Here is a 14,564-nt window from a genome sequence, read left to right on the forward strand (position 1 = left end):
CAAGGATAGTATATATATAGAATAAGGCCTTTACATGATTTTGAATCAGATGGCAATATTAATGTTGAAATTAATAACAGCATAAATATATATATGTGTATATATATATATCCATATGTATATAGGGAGTGTGAATGAATGAATAAGTGAACGTAAAAATGAGAATGGATATGAATCAGAGCAATCTTTCCTTGGGTTAAATTATAATTACTTCACTATGAAGTGTCTAAACGTCTAAAGAATTTCCTAGTTCTTATCAAAATGCACTTCAAAAAGACCATGAAAACACAAATTTAGTTGACAGGCTACAACGGGATTCAGAAAAAGACACAGTGAATATAGACTTAGGTGCAGTTTCATGCTGGTGCTTTTTCTTTTTTAAAATGTAAGCCACTAATTGTTTAAGAAAAAATTTTAAACCAAAAGTTGCATATTAATATTACACACGAACCGAAACATAAGTGACTTTTAGCACAGTACATACATGCTTACATAAACTCAAATATTTACACATTTAAAACAATTTCCATTTAACATACGAAATTTCTGAAATACATAAAAGCATTAATACTTTCTATAAAACTACAATTAAAACATCAATTTGCTACAAGCATATAAAACATCAAGTGCTTTCTTGGAGTTTCAAGTTACCTCTTTAAAATAAGATCTTGCTTGCATATATAGTCTTTCTCCAATAATCAGTATGAACTTTTTTTTTTCCCCAAGAGGTTTATTTTCCAGGTACATTATAAGCTCAAGAAAACGGACCCAACAATTATGCAATGTAATTATGTCATAACAACTTAATTGCACATAATGCTTTAAAGTAGGTTTGGATGAAGTTCTCAAACACTTTGGTATATGTTCTTCAGGGACTTCTATTAGAAACAACAGGAAAAGTCCCTTCAATCCCCATTTTGCTTTAAAATGGACAGGTCTTTGGTTAAAGTTCTACATTTTGGGCATTTATTATTAATTAAAATGGTCCCCAAACCAATAAATGGCGCTGATGTATTATTAGTTTACAAGACTTCATGTAACTTGTTTCTGATGCAGTGGGAGGCTATAGATATTCATTTATTACAACATGTCAGTGATAGTTTCAATCTTTCACTTATAAGCAGAGAAATCAGTAGGTTTAGTCAGTATTTCTCTGTTCATTTTCTGTTATAATCTAAACTATACAGTAATTTGCAGTAACTATAGATACCGTTCCACAGTATATGTGATTATGGTTGGAAAGATGTACAGAATTAAATTTAGAGTTAGCTTAGTCAGAATAAGTCAATATTAGACTGTTCAGTAATTCTGCATTAACTATAGTAGGTTGTCAGGTAATGCTTATTTAAAAACCCCAAACCATTCCATTTACAAGAGAAATTGTTGCAAATGTATAAAACAGCAGATATACAAGGAGAACACCAAACGTACTTTATTAGCACAAAAAAGCAGCCGTAACAAGGCACAGCAAGCGGAAACATACATTAGCAGTCAAAGGGTTAGTGTTGCATACAAATATAGCTTTTCTTTTTTGTGGCCTTGGCGATAGCCATTGGGATGTAAAACAACTTTCTGTAGCAGCAGGTAAGGAAACTAAGGAGCACTCACCAGTGGTACAGAGCACGTTAACAAAAAGACAGAAGAATGGATTCGACTACTTTAGTGCAAAATGTCCAGGACGGAACTGTAAATTCAGTCCAATACTAAGAAGCAAACACTAGAACTTGGTATTACTTCCAAAATAGCTCACTCAAGTAGTATTGCATACTATTCTAAGTGACAAAAAGGTGCTAAGTAAAGTTATTTACAGATACAATGGTCGTACAGTACCTTTTAAATCAGCAATTTAGGTTTAAGATTTTCCATTAAAAATTAAGTGCACTGAAATTCTGTAACTTGTACTTAAGCAATTCAGCTATGAGACTTTACAACAAAGAGATAAATACTGCCATCCAAATTATGAATTACAGTTTAACAATAATCTCAACAATCAGCAACCACTGTAGTAGTATCTGACTTGTTTGGGTATCTTTTAGTCTCATTTTCTTCACGGTTCACAAACTCATCACGGGCATAGAAAAAGATCCAACTTTAATGAATCAGCGATTTGACTGCACATGTCAACTTAAAAAAATCACACGCAGGCCTACTTTGCAGCAGCTATTCCCAATGTGTTATGTTAAAGCACTCATTAAAAAATGAATACCTAAGGCCTTAAATAAAATTCTACTACCAACTTTTCATAAGTCTGAAATTTTAAGAACTACTACTTAGAAAACCTGGTTTACTTAGCAGTACCTTTTGCAGAAGAGAAAAGGAGACTGACTATAAACTATATCAACACTTAAGTGAACTGCACTATGCCCTTGTGGCCAGAAAATTGCATTTTTTTTCTAAAAGGAAGGCAGTCTTTATTTTTTGGACTTCCAAAGCTTAATTTATAGTAACTACAAACATCACTACTTTTGGAAGGTTATAGAAAAATTCTTAGAAAAAATAATAATTTCAAACATTAGTCACACTGTTGAAATACTCATCCAATATTAATAATTTGTTCTTCAGTAAGAAATAGAATTCTTCATAGCAAATGCCCCCGAGTTGCTTCACTCAGTTACTACAGCCATTAAAAACCAAACTGTCAGCTAAATCGGCAGAATGTTTTTGTAGCTTTTGTAGCCTTACTGAACACCTGTAGCTGTATCCTCTGTTGTCTCAATAGGCACCACGTTTATCTGAGTAAGTAACAGCAGATTGCACCTGACAAACACTAACACTAAGCTTACATACTGTGCTGAAAAAAACCTAACACTGATATGTGTGCTTGCTAGAGGTGTACTGCCCGATGCACATAAAAGCAGATCTAGTTAATGCCCTTTGGGGACAGGAGGGTTTACTTTGCCTTGACTGGTTCTCGTTCTAGCCAGCGAACTCTAACTTTTTGTTTATAATGATACTCTTTTAAAAAATCCTGTAACATTGACGGTAAAGGGAGCCCATCAATTCCATCATACGTAGTGCATCTGCAGATGACTGCACGGCAGATGTACTGCAGGCTAAAAGGGAAAGTCCTATTTAGTGATATCGTAAGCAATGGTTCAAAAAACATGCAAGAACTGGGGTCTTTGTAATGTTCCAAAAGTCCTGTTACAGTGGAGGAGTGAAACACACACGGGTCGTGAGCATCAAAACTAAAGTTGTGATTCCACTGTTCAATTCGGGCATGCAGGGATCTGTTGTAGCGACGGAAGCTCACAGAGAAGAGGTAGTCCTCCTGCGCAGAGTCCCTGAGCAAAAATGTACCTTCAGGTTTCCCTTCCAGAAGGGCTTCTGCTTCGTAACGGTCCATCACTCCCCAGTAACAGGGATTACCTGTGATCTGAAGCAAATCCGGCACGAGGCAGTGTATGTAATCAATCTGTGTATGGACTTTCCAAGCTCCCTGTCTGCTAACGTGGGCATGGCTGTCTCCAGATACCTGACGTTGCTTCTGCCTCCGTGACTGCAAACATAGCGTGGTTGTGTCCTCTTCAGAGTCACAGTTAGCTTGTGGAATTGCAGAATTGTCCCCATTTATTTCAGTCATTCCAGGAGCTAACTTTGGTCCCAGTTTATATAACGGGTTAACCTGTGCAGTGGCTTCAAACGTATGTATTTGTGCGTTGGGAGGGGGGTCAACCCCTTCTTCAATACTAAGCCGCCTTCTCTCTCGAAGCCTATCTTCTTCATCTTCTGTAGAAACCAAGGATGGATCAAATGTATCAAAAAATGTTGAATGTGGGCTCACAGGGGCTGTATGCTGTTTAATCAAATGCCATTTTTGGGCCAAATCCGAGCCAGCAGGAAAAGGGCATTTCTCAAGCATTAATTCAGAAAGGTGTATTTTTCTTTTATTAGAAAAGAGGGGCTTTGACTGCTTGTTGTAAGTTCTCATGGGAAAACACAAGCCCACAGTATCCTGCAACCTCTGTCTCAGAGAGCGACTTCCTACGGCTCTGCTGGAAACGCTGTCCATGTCGTGCACAGAGCTTACACCGTATCGCCTCTCTCTCCTTTGAAGTCCACTTCGAGTTCTACCAAACTTTTTATCGGTATCCAGTGAACTCTGTGTCTTTGCAGAGCAGGAATGTTTCTTCTTCCCACCCCAAGGAGCATGTCGAGAGTAGGAGTCTCTTCTCGCGAGTCTCGTTCCTGGGGTGACACATGAGTCATTATCCTTTTCAATGCTTATTTCAACAATCTGAGGAATTTCAGTGGCACAGTTTTGGTTTCTCCGCGAAGAATTCTTTGAAGGGCTTAACCCCAGCTGTAAGGCAACATTTTCTCTTAAGGGACTGCTTTGTTGCTGAGGAGCTGAGTCTCCTAGACAGATGTTTTTGTCTCTGACAGACAAACATCTGTTGGAGTTCATATCCACATTTTCACTACGGCTTCCTCCCTCATGACTGAAGAGATTCTGACACCTGTATTTGAAGTTATTCCACATTTTCCCCACTTTATCCATTGATTATAAGACCTAAAGACAAAAACAGGAAAAGGAGAAAATAAGTTAATCAAAGTAGTGTGTGAAAACAGAAAAGGCAGTAAGTACCCACCCTCCTTCTTCTCATTGGAAATTTCAGGGGTTCTGGTCAGAAATTCACCTTACATTGCTCTGCTAAGGTGATGAGGCTCTTACAGTGTTTGGCAGCTGTAAGGCCATCAGACCCTTCTGCGGCACCATTATTCAAGCTAGTCCTCACTTTCCACTTCCTTTCAGATAGAATACTCAGAACTCAGGGGAAAGGAAACAAACCCTTAAACTCTGGTTGTTTTTTTCCTATGCATCGACCTAATTTCATTATGACATTGATTTCTGTCTCGTTTCTTTGAATAATTTAGGTACTGCCTCAAGTATTACAAAGGGAAAGTATGTTCTGTATTGTTGAAAGGTATCTGCATTCAACTTCTCAAAAGTGATAATCAGGGCCACATTTGTGTAATACATTAAAATTAGTTTAAAAACCTTTAAGTAGTAATCTTACCAATTTCACTTACCAACTAACTGCCGCTCTACTCATCTGGCAGTCTAAACCTTACAGGTCAATCACTTGTAAAAATTCCATATCTTCCCTCCTCGCCCTATGACATAACAAATTTTATCCATGATTTTGAAGAAGCAGTTTGAGTATAATGGAAAATAGGAGAAAAGAAAGAGAATATAAAATTTAGGTTTAAATGGAAGATGTCTTTAAGCTTCCCAATTCTTAACCCTGGAAGAGCTTGAAAATAACAGAGTGATAGAAAAAAAGTTATGATACTTTAGTAATTAAAAAACAAAAAATATGCAATTTGGCATCTTTATTCTTGCTCCTTTAAAAAAAATCTAAAGCAGTTTATGGCACTTTACAAGTGAGTTATTTTAAGACTACAATATTTATAGGCACACTGTCTCATTCAGTAACCTAAAAGTCAACATTAGATGAAATGGAAAAGCCTAAACTTAAAATTCAACTAGTTTTGTCACAACATGACAGCAAAAAGTTTTTAAAAAGTGTTCTTTTTCTATTTTGCCATTTAGTAAGTATGGCACTTTTTCCGCTGGATTTTTTGTTCATGTTTACTATGTCATTATGTACTATTCTGCACAGTTTAGAATCAGTATCGGAAAACTATCTGAGTTGTTTCTTACAGTGGTGAGAGTCATTAGAGCTGATCCTTCCATAACTGACTAATCCTTTTTGTCAGAAATACTTGCATTTTTCAAGAAGCTGAGTATGATCAAGAGAAATAAAGAATAAACTTCCTTAAGATGAATTACATATCTTCCCTTTAGTTTCTTACAGAAAGGGCTCTTGGACTAACAGTGCTCTTGGACTAGTGACAATGCCAACATAGAGAATTTATGTCTACAAAATCATAAATTGTACTTTCAGATTCTTCTTTATTAAAAGCTTACTGTTAAGTACATAGAAGCTTGCATGGTAGGTGGTATATATTCTAATAAAATCTATTAGATGGAACTGTTAAATCTTATTAAACTCTGTCAGAACATTCTGTCTCTTCCTCCTTGCAAAAAAATTTTTTTGTAAGCCTTTTTTTGAGGCTTACACCATTTGAACTTAACATGCCTGTTGTTATCACTTACTGTTTTTTATGTTAAGATTTCACTCATAGCCCTGTTATTTTTAGGACTAATTCCTGCTACATTCCTGTTGACTCCAAAATTTGTAGATCTACTCTTCTGATACCCTAGTCCCTTCTAGCCTGGCTTCCTTCTCGTTTCTTTAAGTTGCTTTTTATTTTTACCTAAGTCATACATTTATAGTTCCAGAGGTCAAATACTACTGTGAGGCTTATAACAAAAAAGAGCATTGCCTGCAACATCCTCTCCATTCTTGATTCCCACTCCCAGTGAATCAAGGAAAATTACTTTGAATTCTGTTAGCTGTTTCTTGCTGCTATTTTCCTCATTGTTTCTAGATAACATGTTCATATTGCTATTGGTTGATAACATTCTATTGGGTGATGGAAATAATTTACCCCTCAAACTTTGAGGGCATTATTCCACTGTTCTAGTGGCTTCAACATGGCTGTTGAAAAGTCTAATATCACACCAATTCCCAGTCTTCTGTATGTGACCTGTTTTTATTTCATGAAAAATTGTACCTCTTCTTTTTCTCCTTAGTGTGGGGCCTTTTCTACACTCGTTGTGCCATGCCCTTTCAGTGTCTTTTTATTCCCCCATCTTCCCTCCCTCCCGAAAGTCCTTTTCATTAGACACTCGACCACTTAGATTCATCTTTTGATTATCATATATCTTCAAGATTGCATTTCTTTTCATTTTCTATTGCTAGATTTCTTTGGCATCACTTTCTAACAGTTCTCTTGCAGTTACAATTCTTCCTATCACAGTTTTAATTTCCAAGACCATTTTCTTCTTCTCTGAATGTTCTTTTTTTAAAAAATAGATTTATTTATTTATTTACTTCTGGCTGTGTTGGGTCTTTGTTGCTGCGCGCAGGCTTTCTCTAGTTGCAGTGAGCGGGGGCTACTCTTCGTTGCGGTGCACAGCCTTCTCATTGTGGTGGCTTCTCTAGTTGCGGAGCGCGGGCTCTAGGCGCGTGGGCTTCAGTAGTTGTGGTGCGCAGGCTCAGTAGTTGCGGCTCACGGGCTCTAGAGCGCAGGCTCAGTAGTTGTGGTGCACGGGCTTAGCTGCTCTGCGGCGTGTGGGATCTTCCTGGATCAGGGCTCGAACCCGTGTCCCCTGCATTGGCAGGCAGATTCTTAACCACTGCGCCATCAGGGAAGTCCTGAATGTTCTTTTTAATAGCATCCTATTCTAGCTTCTTGGATATAATATCTCATTTCTCTAAGGATACAAAGTTTTAAAATGTTTTCTTTTTTCTTTTTTTTAACATTTTAAATATTTTTATCTGTTTCTTCTTAGTACCTTATTTTTTTCTCCTTAAATCTTTAGGTCTCTGTTTTTTTACTTCAGAGGCTTTCTACAAGTGTCTGATGATGCATCACCACTGACATGCTGATCAGAAGCTCTGTCCACTTGGGGAGGTGGGGGTGGGTGGGCGGTGCTTGTCAACTGGCTTTATTACAAGGTGATGAGACAATGAGTTGGTTTTTTATTAGGGAAATCCTCAGAAGTTAGCATCTGTAAACCTTGTCTCCGGACTGCTCATCCCAGAGAGAAATGCTCCAATCTCCTGTCTGGGGCATAGACACCTGACTGCCACGTTCTGAGAACAGGGAAAAGGGAATGGTGAGGTCTTAACCTCAATATTCAGACTTTCGCTTAGTCCGTTTTTCAAAAGTTGTGCTTATTTTCACAAGATATCCCAACTTCAGTTACGAATAACTTCTTAAATTTCTCCCAGCTCTAACCTCTTGTTTTATCCAAGGTAAAAGAACAATCGTTTCCAGGCTGCTCGGGGTGAAGGAGGACACATGGGAGACTGATACACAGACTTCCCACTGTTCCTGTTTTCAGCTCCATACTCCACCCTTACCTTCTGAGGTAACTGGTTCCTTGAATTTCTGAGCCAGCAGCATAAACTGGGTTGCTTCTTTTTAACATCAGGTTTTTAGATCAGCTTTCTCAGTTCTGCTAATTTCTACAAACCTGCTTCTATCAAAAACTTGTTGACCAATCAGGCCTACTTCTGTCTCCTCTCATTTGCTTTCTACTTGTGATTTATGCCTTCTGTTTTTTTTATTCCTTTCATTTCAGTGGGGTTCTAGGAGGGCGTAAAGATAAAATGCCAAAGGTCAATCTGACATATTTAACCGGAAAGTCCCCCTTTCACTGTTAAAGAAAGTGAATGGTCCCACATAGAAAATCCCCCACCCAGATTAATGATTTCTTCCAAACGGAGAAAGAGCAAATTTTTCTGGGATGAGGGAATCCATACAATAATGCTGGCTGTAAAACATAATCACCTGGATGTAACTGGAAAAATATACAGCTTTTTAAACTGTACACAGGCCCCCTCCCAAGGAATTCTGATTCAACTGGCCTGGAGTTGGGCCTGGACACTGCTATTTTTTATAAGCTCTCTGAGTGATTCTAGAGCAGAGTAAGAAAACCACTGGCCTAGGGTAGCCTGGTCAGAGGCTCCAATGGTAGCTCTGAAAGAGACAAGTAAAAGGACACTGCTCTGTAGTGGTTGGTGGCATGTGAATAGTACTAAATGAAGTACCTACCACAATCTTATCACCGTTTCTTTTTTTATTTTTGCCATGTATACAAGAGGCCTGCAGAATCTTAGGAGGAAGTGTCTAGAACAGTGCCTCTTAAATTATCTGTAGTGAAGAGCCAGTTTCTTTTTAACTTCACAGACTGATTCTTTTGTAAGATATAATAATAAATTGCTTAAAAAATGAAATGTAAAAAAAGATATATGAAGTACAAGTGCCAAGTTTCTTATTAGTTTGAAGATATAAAATACCTGTTAAATTGCTATAAAATATTTTAAATTCTTGCTTTTAATTTCTATACTTAACCTGTCATAAACTGGTAACAAACTGTAGGCCGGCACCAGTTCATGGTCCATACTTTGAATAGCTCTGCTCTAGAGCTGTGCTGTCTGATATATGTGGTTACTGAGTCCTTGAAATGTGGCTAGTGCCACATATTGAAATAAAAATAGTTTGCATACAACTGGTAAAATATAGTATTAAAATTAATTTCATCTGCTTTTTGCTTTTTAAATGTGGCCACTAGAAAATTTTAAATTACATATATGGTTCAAATTATATTTCTATTGGACAGTACTGTTCTAGAGAAGGGGTCAGCAGGCTACAGACCGAGAAGCAAATCTGGCCTGTGGCCTATTTCTGTATAGACTCAGCTAAGAATGGTTTTTACATTTTTAAAAGGGATTAAAAAAACAAAAACAAAAAACCCACAAAGAACATTCGACAGAGACCACATGTAGCCTACAAAGCCTAAAGTATTTTCCATCTGGCTCTTTACAGAAAAAGTTTGTTGACCTTGGTCTAGTGTATGTTAAGATTATAAACCACACCACTGCAGAAACTAAAAGAGCAATATTCAAAAAGTACAGAAATCTCTCTTCTCCATGTTTATAAGATAAATTTTGTAGCTATCTAAAGATATTTCTTTGACAAGCAAATTATACCTAAAAAAATGACTGTCCATTTTAGAAAGCGACCAAACTTAAAACCACTTATTCCATATACAGTTCTTTGTAAGCTGTATAAACAAGTGGGACATGCAGAAAACATCTGTACTTGCTAGGTGACAGTAGGCAGTTTCTAACACTAAGCCCTTGGTTCAGTTTCACAGACAGAGCATGAAATTTAGTGGTTTCTCTATTCATAATGTGGAGACTGCTGCTAGATTACATCGTGACAAAATACCCTAATTTAAAGAAAGACTATTATGCTCCCACACCCCTTTGGGGACAGAAAGTAGATTTTTCCTAAGATGGGGAATGCTATGTGGGCGGCTGTAATACTGGGAACAAAATCACTGATAGTGATTCATAGAAGAGTCCATGTAAGAATCAGGAAGGCATTTCAACTATCTTAATAAACAATGTCAGTTCTGAGGTTCTTTTATTTGTTTTCTTGTTAAATTTTTGGAAATGTGTTTGGATGAAACCCTTTGAGAACTAAATTAAAACTCTATTACTTTATGGTTTTATATAAAGTTACACAGGGCTATAAAAAAGTGTTAAGTTTCAATTGTATTGATTCTAGATTGAAAGTTCATCATCTATTACAATCTTTCACATTTCTATACCTGGAGAGTTATCCTTAAAACTATCCAAAGCAAATTTCTAAAAAGTCATTCCTTCCTTGAAGGACAATCAATCATAATTTAAAATTGGTTTTATAATAATGTAGAGTAAGTAAAATAGCTTTTGCTGAAAAATGATACTTAACAGGATAAGCTATAAATCAGAATTATGAAATATCAGAGGTCAAATTCCATTACTACAAAAATTTACATATATTAAAAAAGTAAAGACCATAGTCAATGGCCCTCTTAATACCAAGTAGTATCTATTACAAAATTTCCACAAAACAAAATAATTGAAATAGTTCCCAGGAGTTCATTTCAATGGGACTTGATCCACACTTTATTAGAAATAAATTAAATTCAACAAGTTTTAAGACTACATGGCATGCCACAGTGAGTAAAGAGGAAGAATGTGACCCAACTAAAATCCCTCCTCTACTGTTTAGTCTACCTAGACTACTTAAGTCATGGTAATACCTTTCCAATAGAAAGCTCTTCAGTTACAGTACAAAAATTGGGACACATGGCTGATTAAAGTATTTCTGTGCTAAAGTCAGGTACAAGAGGCAGTTTAGGAGATTCCATTTTTGATTGATATTTTGGTGACATTTCAATAATTTTTAGAAAAAATAATACAATGTTAAATATTAAAGACTGACCCAGAAATCCAGGGATGCATGGCTATCATAGCTATAGTCCCTTAAAAGAATCTGAGAACCACTGGAGTTCTTTAGAAAATTATTTTAAAATTATTTACATACTTTACTGTGACATGATCTATATTATCCAACTGGATGCCTGTTTATCTTTTATACTGTTATTTAATATTATATTCAACCATATAAAATTGCTGTTTTGTGGGTAATAAATGGCCACATAATTCAACCTCAGAGTTACAGTATTGCACTATAGATAATATATCAATACACTAGACCATGTACATGTGCACTCAAAAACCGTAGAGTCCACCGACCTAGTACACTTAGAGACTTCTTCCCATCAGCTACGTTATACTTTTACTGAGTTCGCTTCCAGACCTGTTCATGCCATTTATACTTATTATTGTAATTAGGTGATTTGTTAATTAACTTCACAGAATGCGGGGGAGTGGGGAAGACTGAGTGGAATGACTTTGAAATACTCAGTAAAAGTGAGATACTTATGTTGCTGAATTAGGTACAGGCAAGAAAATAGTTTTAAAAATTGGAAAAAATATTGCAAAAACCCATAAGGATTCTAAACTCAGAATGTATCAGAAGAGTCTAAATACATGTTCTACTTAAAAAACCCAAACTGGAAATCTGAGATGATATATTATGGGTATGGTTTCTGAAAGATAAACAATATGGAACTGGCAGCTAATGGACCTACTCCCAAAGAAAAGGCCTTTGTCCCTTAATAAAAAGACTGACAAATGAACATGCAGTCATGTTCTTAGAGTAAAAATTTTAAGGCATGCATCCCTTTTTATGATTTCTTGCTTTATTAGACTCTGTAGACTACTGTCACTGACTGAATCAAAGGAGAGGTCTTCCTTAATAATCATTTAATTAATTTTATAGTCATGCCAGGTGGGATGAGTACAAAGGCCTAATGATAACAGGGAGTCATGATCTAGATTAAGGGATGGTGAGCAAGGAAGACTTCTCTCTGAGGAGGTGGTATTTCAAAATTTTGTCCTAAAGGATGAGTAAGAATGAATTAGGGACAGTGTTCCACAGGCAGAGGAAGCAGCGTTTGCAAAGGTCCTGAAGCAGGAATAAGCATGGCATGAACAATGGCTGAAGTTAACATAGACTAGCAAGTGAAGGAAAGAGTGCCAAGATGAAGTGGAAGAGGTAGGCAGGCCTATAATCCACGGTAAGAGAATGAAAAAGGATGTTGATACTGCACAAAGACTACTACAGAGGTCCAGGTAAGGACTCGACTAGGGTGGTGATAGTGGAGATAGAGATAGATTTGAAATGTTTAGAAGATAAACATGCAGGATTAAAGATTGCCTTGAAATGGGGAATGAGGAAGAGGTGTCAAAAACGAGTTTCCAGCTTGGGCAAATGGGTGGAAAGAGATGCTATTTCAGAGACAGAAAACACAATAGATAGAGCAGTTTTGGCAAGTGAGGGGTTGAAGAGAGTTAATAAATTCAATTTAGGAAACATTGCAGTTGAGACTGTCATTGAGACATCCTAGTGAAACCTCATCAGTCTGAGTGTATATTCAAATAATGTATTACTTATACAGCAGGGGTGATAAACTACTGTTACTTGCATCTATACATATGAATCTCAAAGATATAATGCTTAGAGAAAGATACGAAATTAAGATATATACACTATGAATCAATTTATCTTTTAAACAGGCAAAGTCCAAAATATGTTGTTGAGATATGTATACATATCTAGTAAGAATATAAAAAGCAGGTAAATGGCTACCTTTGTGGGGAGGGATATAGAATTAGAGGCACTCAGAAGGCTTCTAAAACACTGTTAATTTCCTATTTGTTTGGCTGGGTAATGGCTATATGGTTTTTACTTATTAAATATTCTTTAGACTTCACTTACAATTTTACACATTCTTTCCTGTACATGATACATTGCACAATAAAATTTTTAAAAATTATACAGCCACATTTTGACCATAATGGGAATTAATAACCAAATATTAAACAAAGAAAAACCCACTAGGAAAATAAAAGGCTCTCGTAACTCTTAGGTAAAACAAGAATTCAAAACTGAAAATTAGACTATTTAGAAAATAGCATATTAATATTTGGGGGATTTTTTTCTGTATGGCAATTTGGTGGTTTATCAATCAAAATGTTCCATTAAAGGATGGAACTGATATTACAATCTGACAAACCCAGCACGTGCACACTCAAAAGAAAACTACTGGCTTGCTCCATTTTAATTGCAACGTGTGAAACATTACTCTGACCAAAAGAACCCAGAGCAAAAGGTATATTCACAGGCCTATTGATAATGTTTTGGTGTCTATATTCTATGCCTATCTACTATGAAAGTCATAACTCTGTAGGCTTGTATACCACTCAAAAATGTTCTGATATTATTATAACTAATGGATCTATATGACTAAATTTCGCTTCTTTTCTAGAATACTACTTTCAACTATATGGTCAATTAAGAATACGTTTGCTCCAATAAAGATGTTAAAAAATAAAATAAATAAAAACATTAAAATTATCAAAACAGAAAAAATACGTTTGAAACCACATGCCTAATTTCAAGGGATGAAGTTTAAGAAGTTGTTATATTTCTTTCTTTATATTAAGGGAAATACAGTAGTACATCTTAAAAAAGAAGAAAAAAGAAAAAGGACATAAAATCAAATTAAGAGTAACAGTGTTATATAGACTCTGCATTAATACTGCCCCCCCCAAAAAAGACAATTTAAGAGCTATTTCTTTTTCTGATTAAAAAAAAAAAAGTATCTAAAAACTTGCATCTCTGCTTCTTCAATTTTACTCACAGAATTCTAATTTCCAGTGCCATACAGGAGGGTGCTCGGAACCATCAAAATCCCAGATTCTTAAAGCCTGTAGTGATTCTGCCCGAACTTTGCTTAGGGCAACATAATGAAAAGGGCATAGGCAAGAGACAGTCAGTTGAGGGGGTGTGGTAGGGAGGAGGCTGAATTCCAACTTCACCACTTAAGAATGCTGTGAACTTTGATGTAGTTCTTCAGATTTCTGAACCTCAATGTCCCTCTTGGTAAAATGAGGATAACAATATCTACACATCATGGGTTGGGTGTGAGGATTAGAAACCATATCTATAAAGCCTTTGGCTCCCAGGAGACACTCAAAAGACAGGAGTTTTTTAAAATGTTACCAGTACTATCTAGCATAAAGCTTTAGCTTCTCTTTCTTTTTAAAAATAATTCTCCCTTTCATTCCTTCTACGACATGCCACAAATGTCAGTATTTTCCTATGTACAACACGTGCGGGATTGCAAGTTCTATTTTTTTTTTTTAATTTTTTTTTACACTTTAGTTATTTATTTATTTTTGGCTGTGTTGGGTCTTCATTTCTGTGCGTGGGCTTTCTCTAGTTGCGGCGAGTGGGGGCCACTCTTCATCGCGGTGCGCGGGCCTCTCACTGTCACGGCCTCTCTCGTTGCGGAGCACAGGCTCCAGACGCGCAGGCTCAGTACTTGTGGCTCACGGGCCTAGGTGCTCTGCGGCATGTGGGATCTTCCCAGACCAGGGCTCGAACCCGTGTCCCCTGCATTGGCAGGCAGATTCTCAACCACTGCGCCACCAGGGAAGCCCCTGCAAGTTCTATTATTA

The 14,564-nt window shown here is 36.6% G+C and overlaps 1 protein-coding gene across 14 annotated transcripts in view; it reads right to left on the reverse strand.

Moving 5' to 3' along the window:
- Positions 1 to 344: 344 nt before the first annotated feature.
- Positions 345 to 14,564, reverse strand: part of SOCS5 (suppressor of cytokine signaling 5) — a 60,483-nt gene continuing 46,263 nt past the window's right edge. For 7 of the 14 annotated variants that reach the window (XM_082427778.1, XM_082427785.1, XM_082427784.1 and 4 more), the window contains one exon: positions 345 to 4,513. In XM_082427778.1, the coding sequence (XP_082283904.1) occupies positions 2,891 to 4,501 (1,611 nt within the window). In that variant the 5' untranslated portion in view covers positions 4,502 to 4,513 and the 3' untranslated portion in view covers positions 345 to 2,890. Of the gene's footprint in view, positions 4,514 to 5,034; positions 5,119 to 13,492; positions 13,566 to 14,564 lie in introns of all 14 variants that reach the window. The other 7 variants (XM_082427787.1, XM_082427783.1, XM_082427776.1 and 4 more) reach the window with 2 other exon arrangements.

Source organism: Balaenoptera physalus, assembly GCF_965194825.1.
Source record: "Balaenoptera physalus genome assembly, chromosome: 15".
NCBI classification, from domain to species: Eukaryota; Metazoa; Chordata; class Mammalia; order Artiodactyla; family Balaenopteridae; genus Balaenoptera; species Balaenoptera physalus.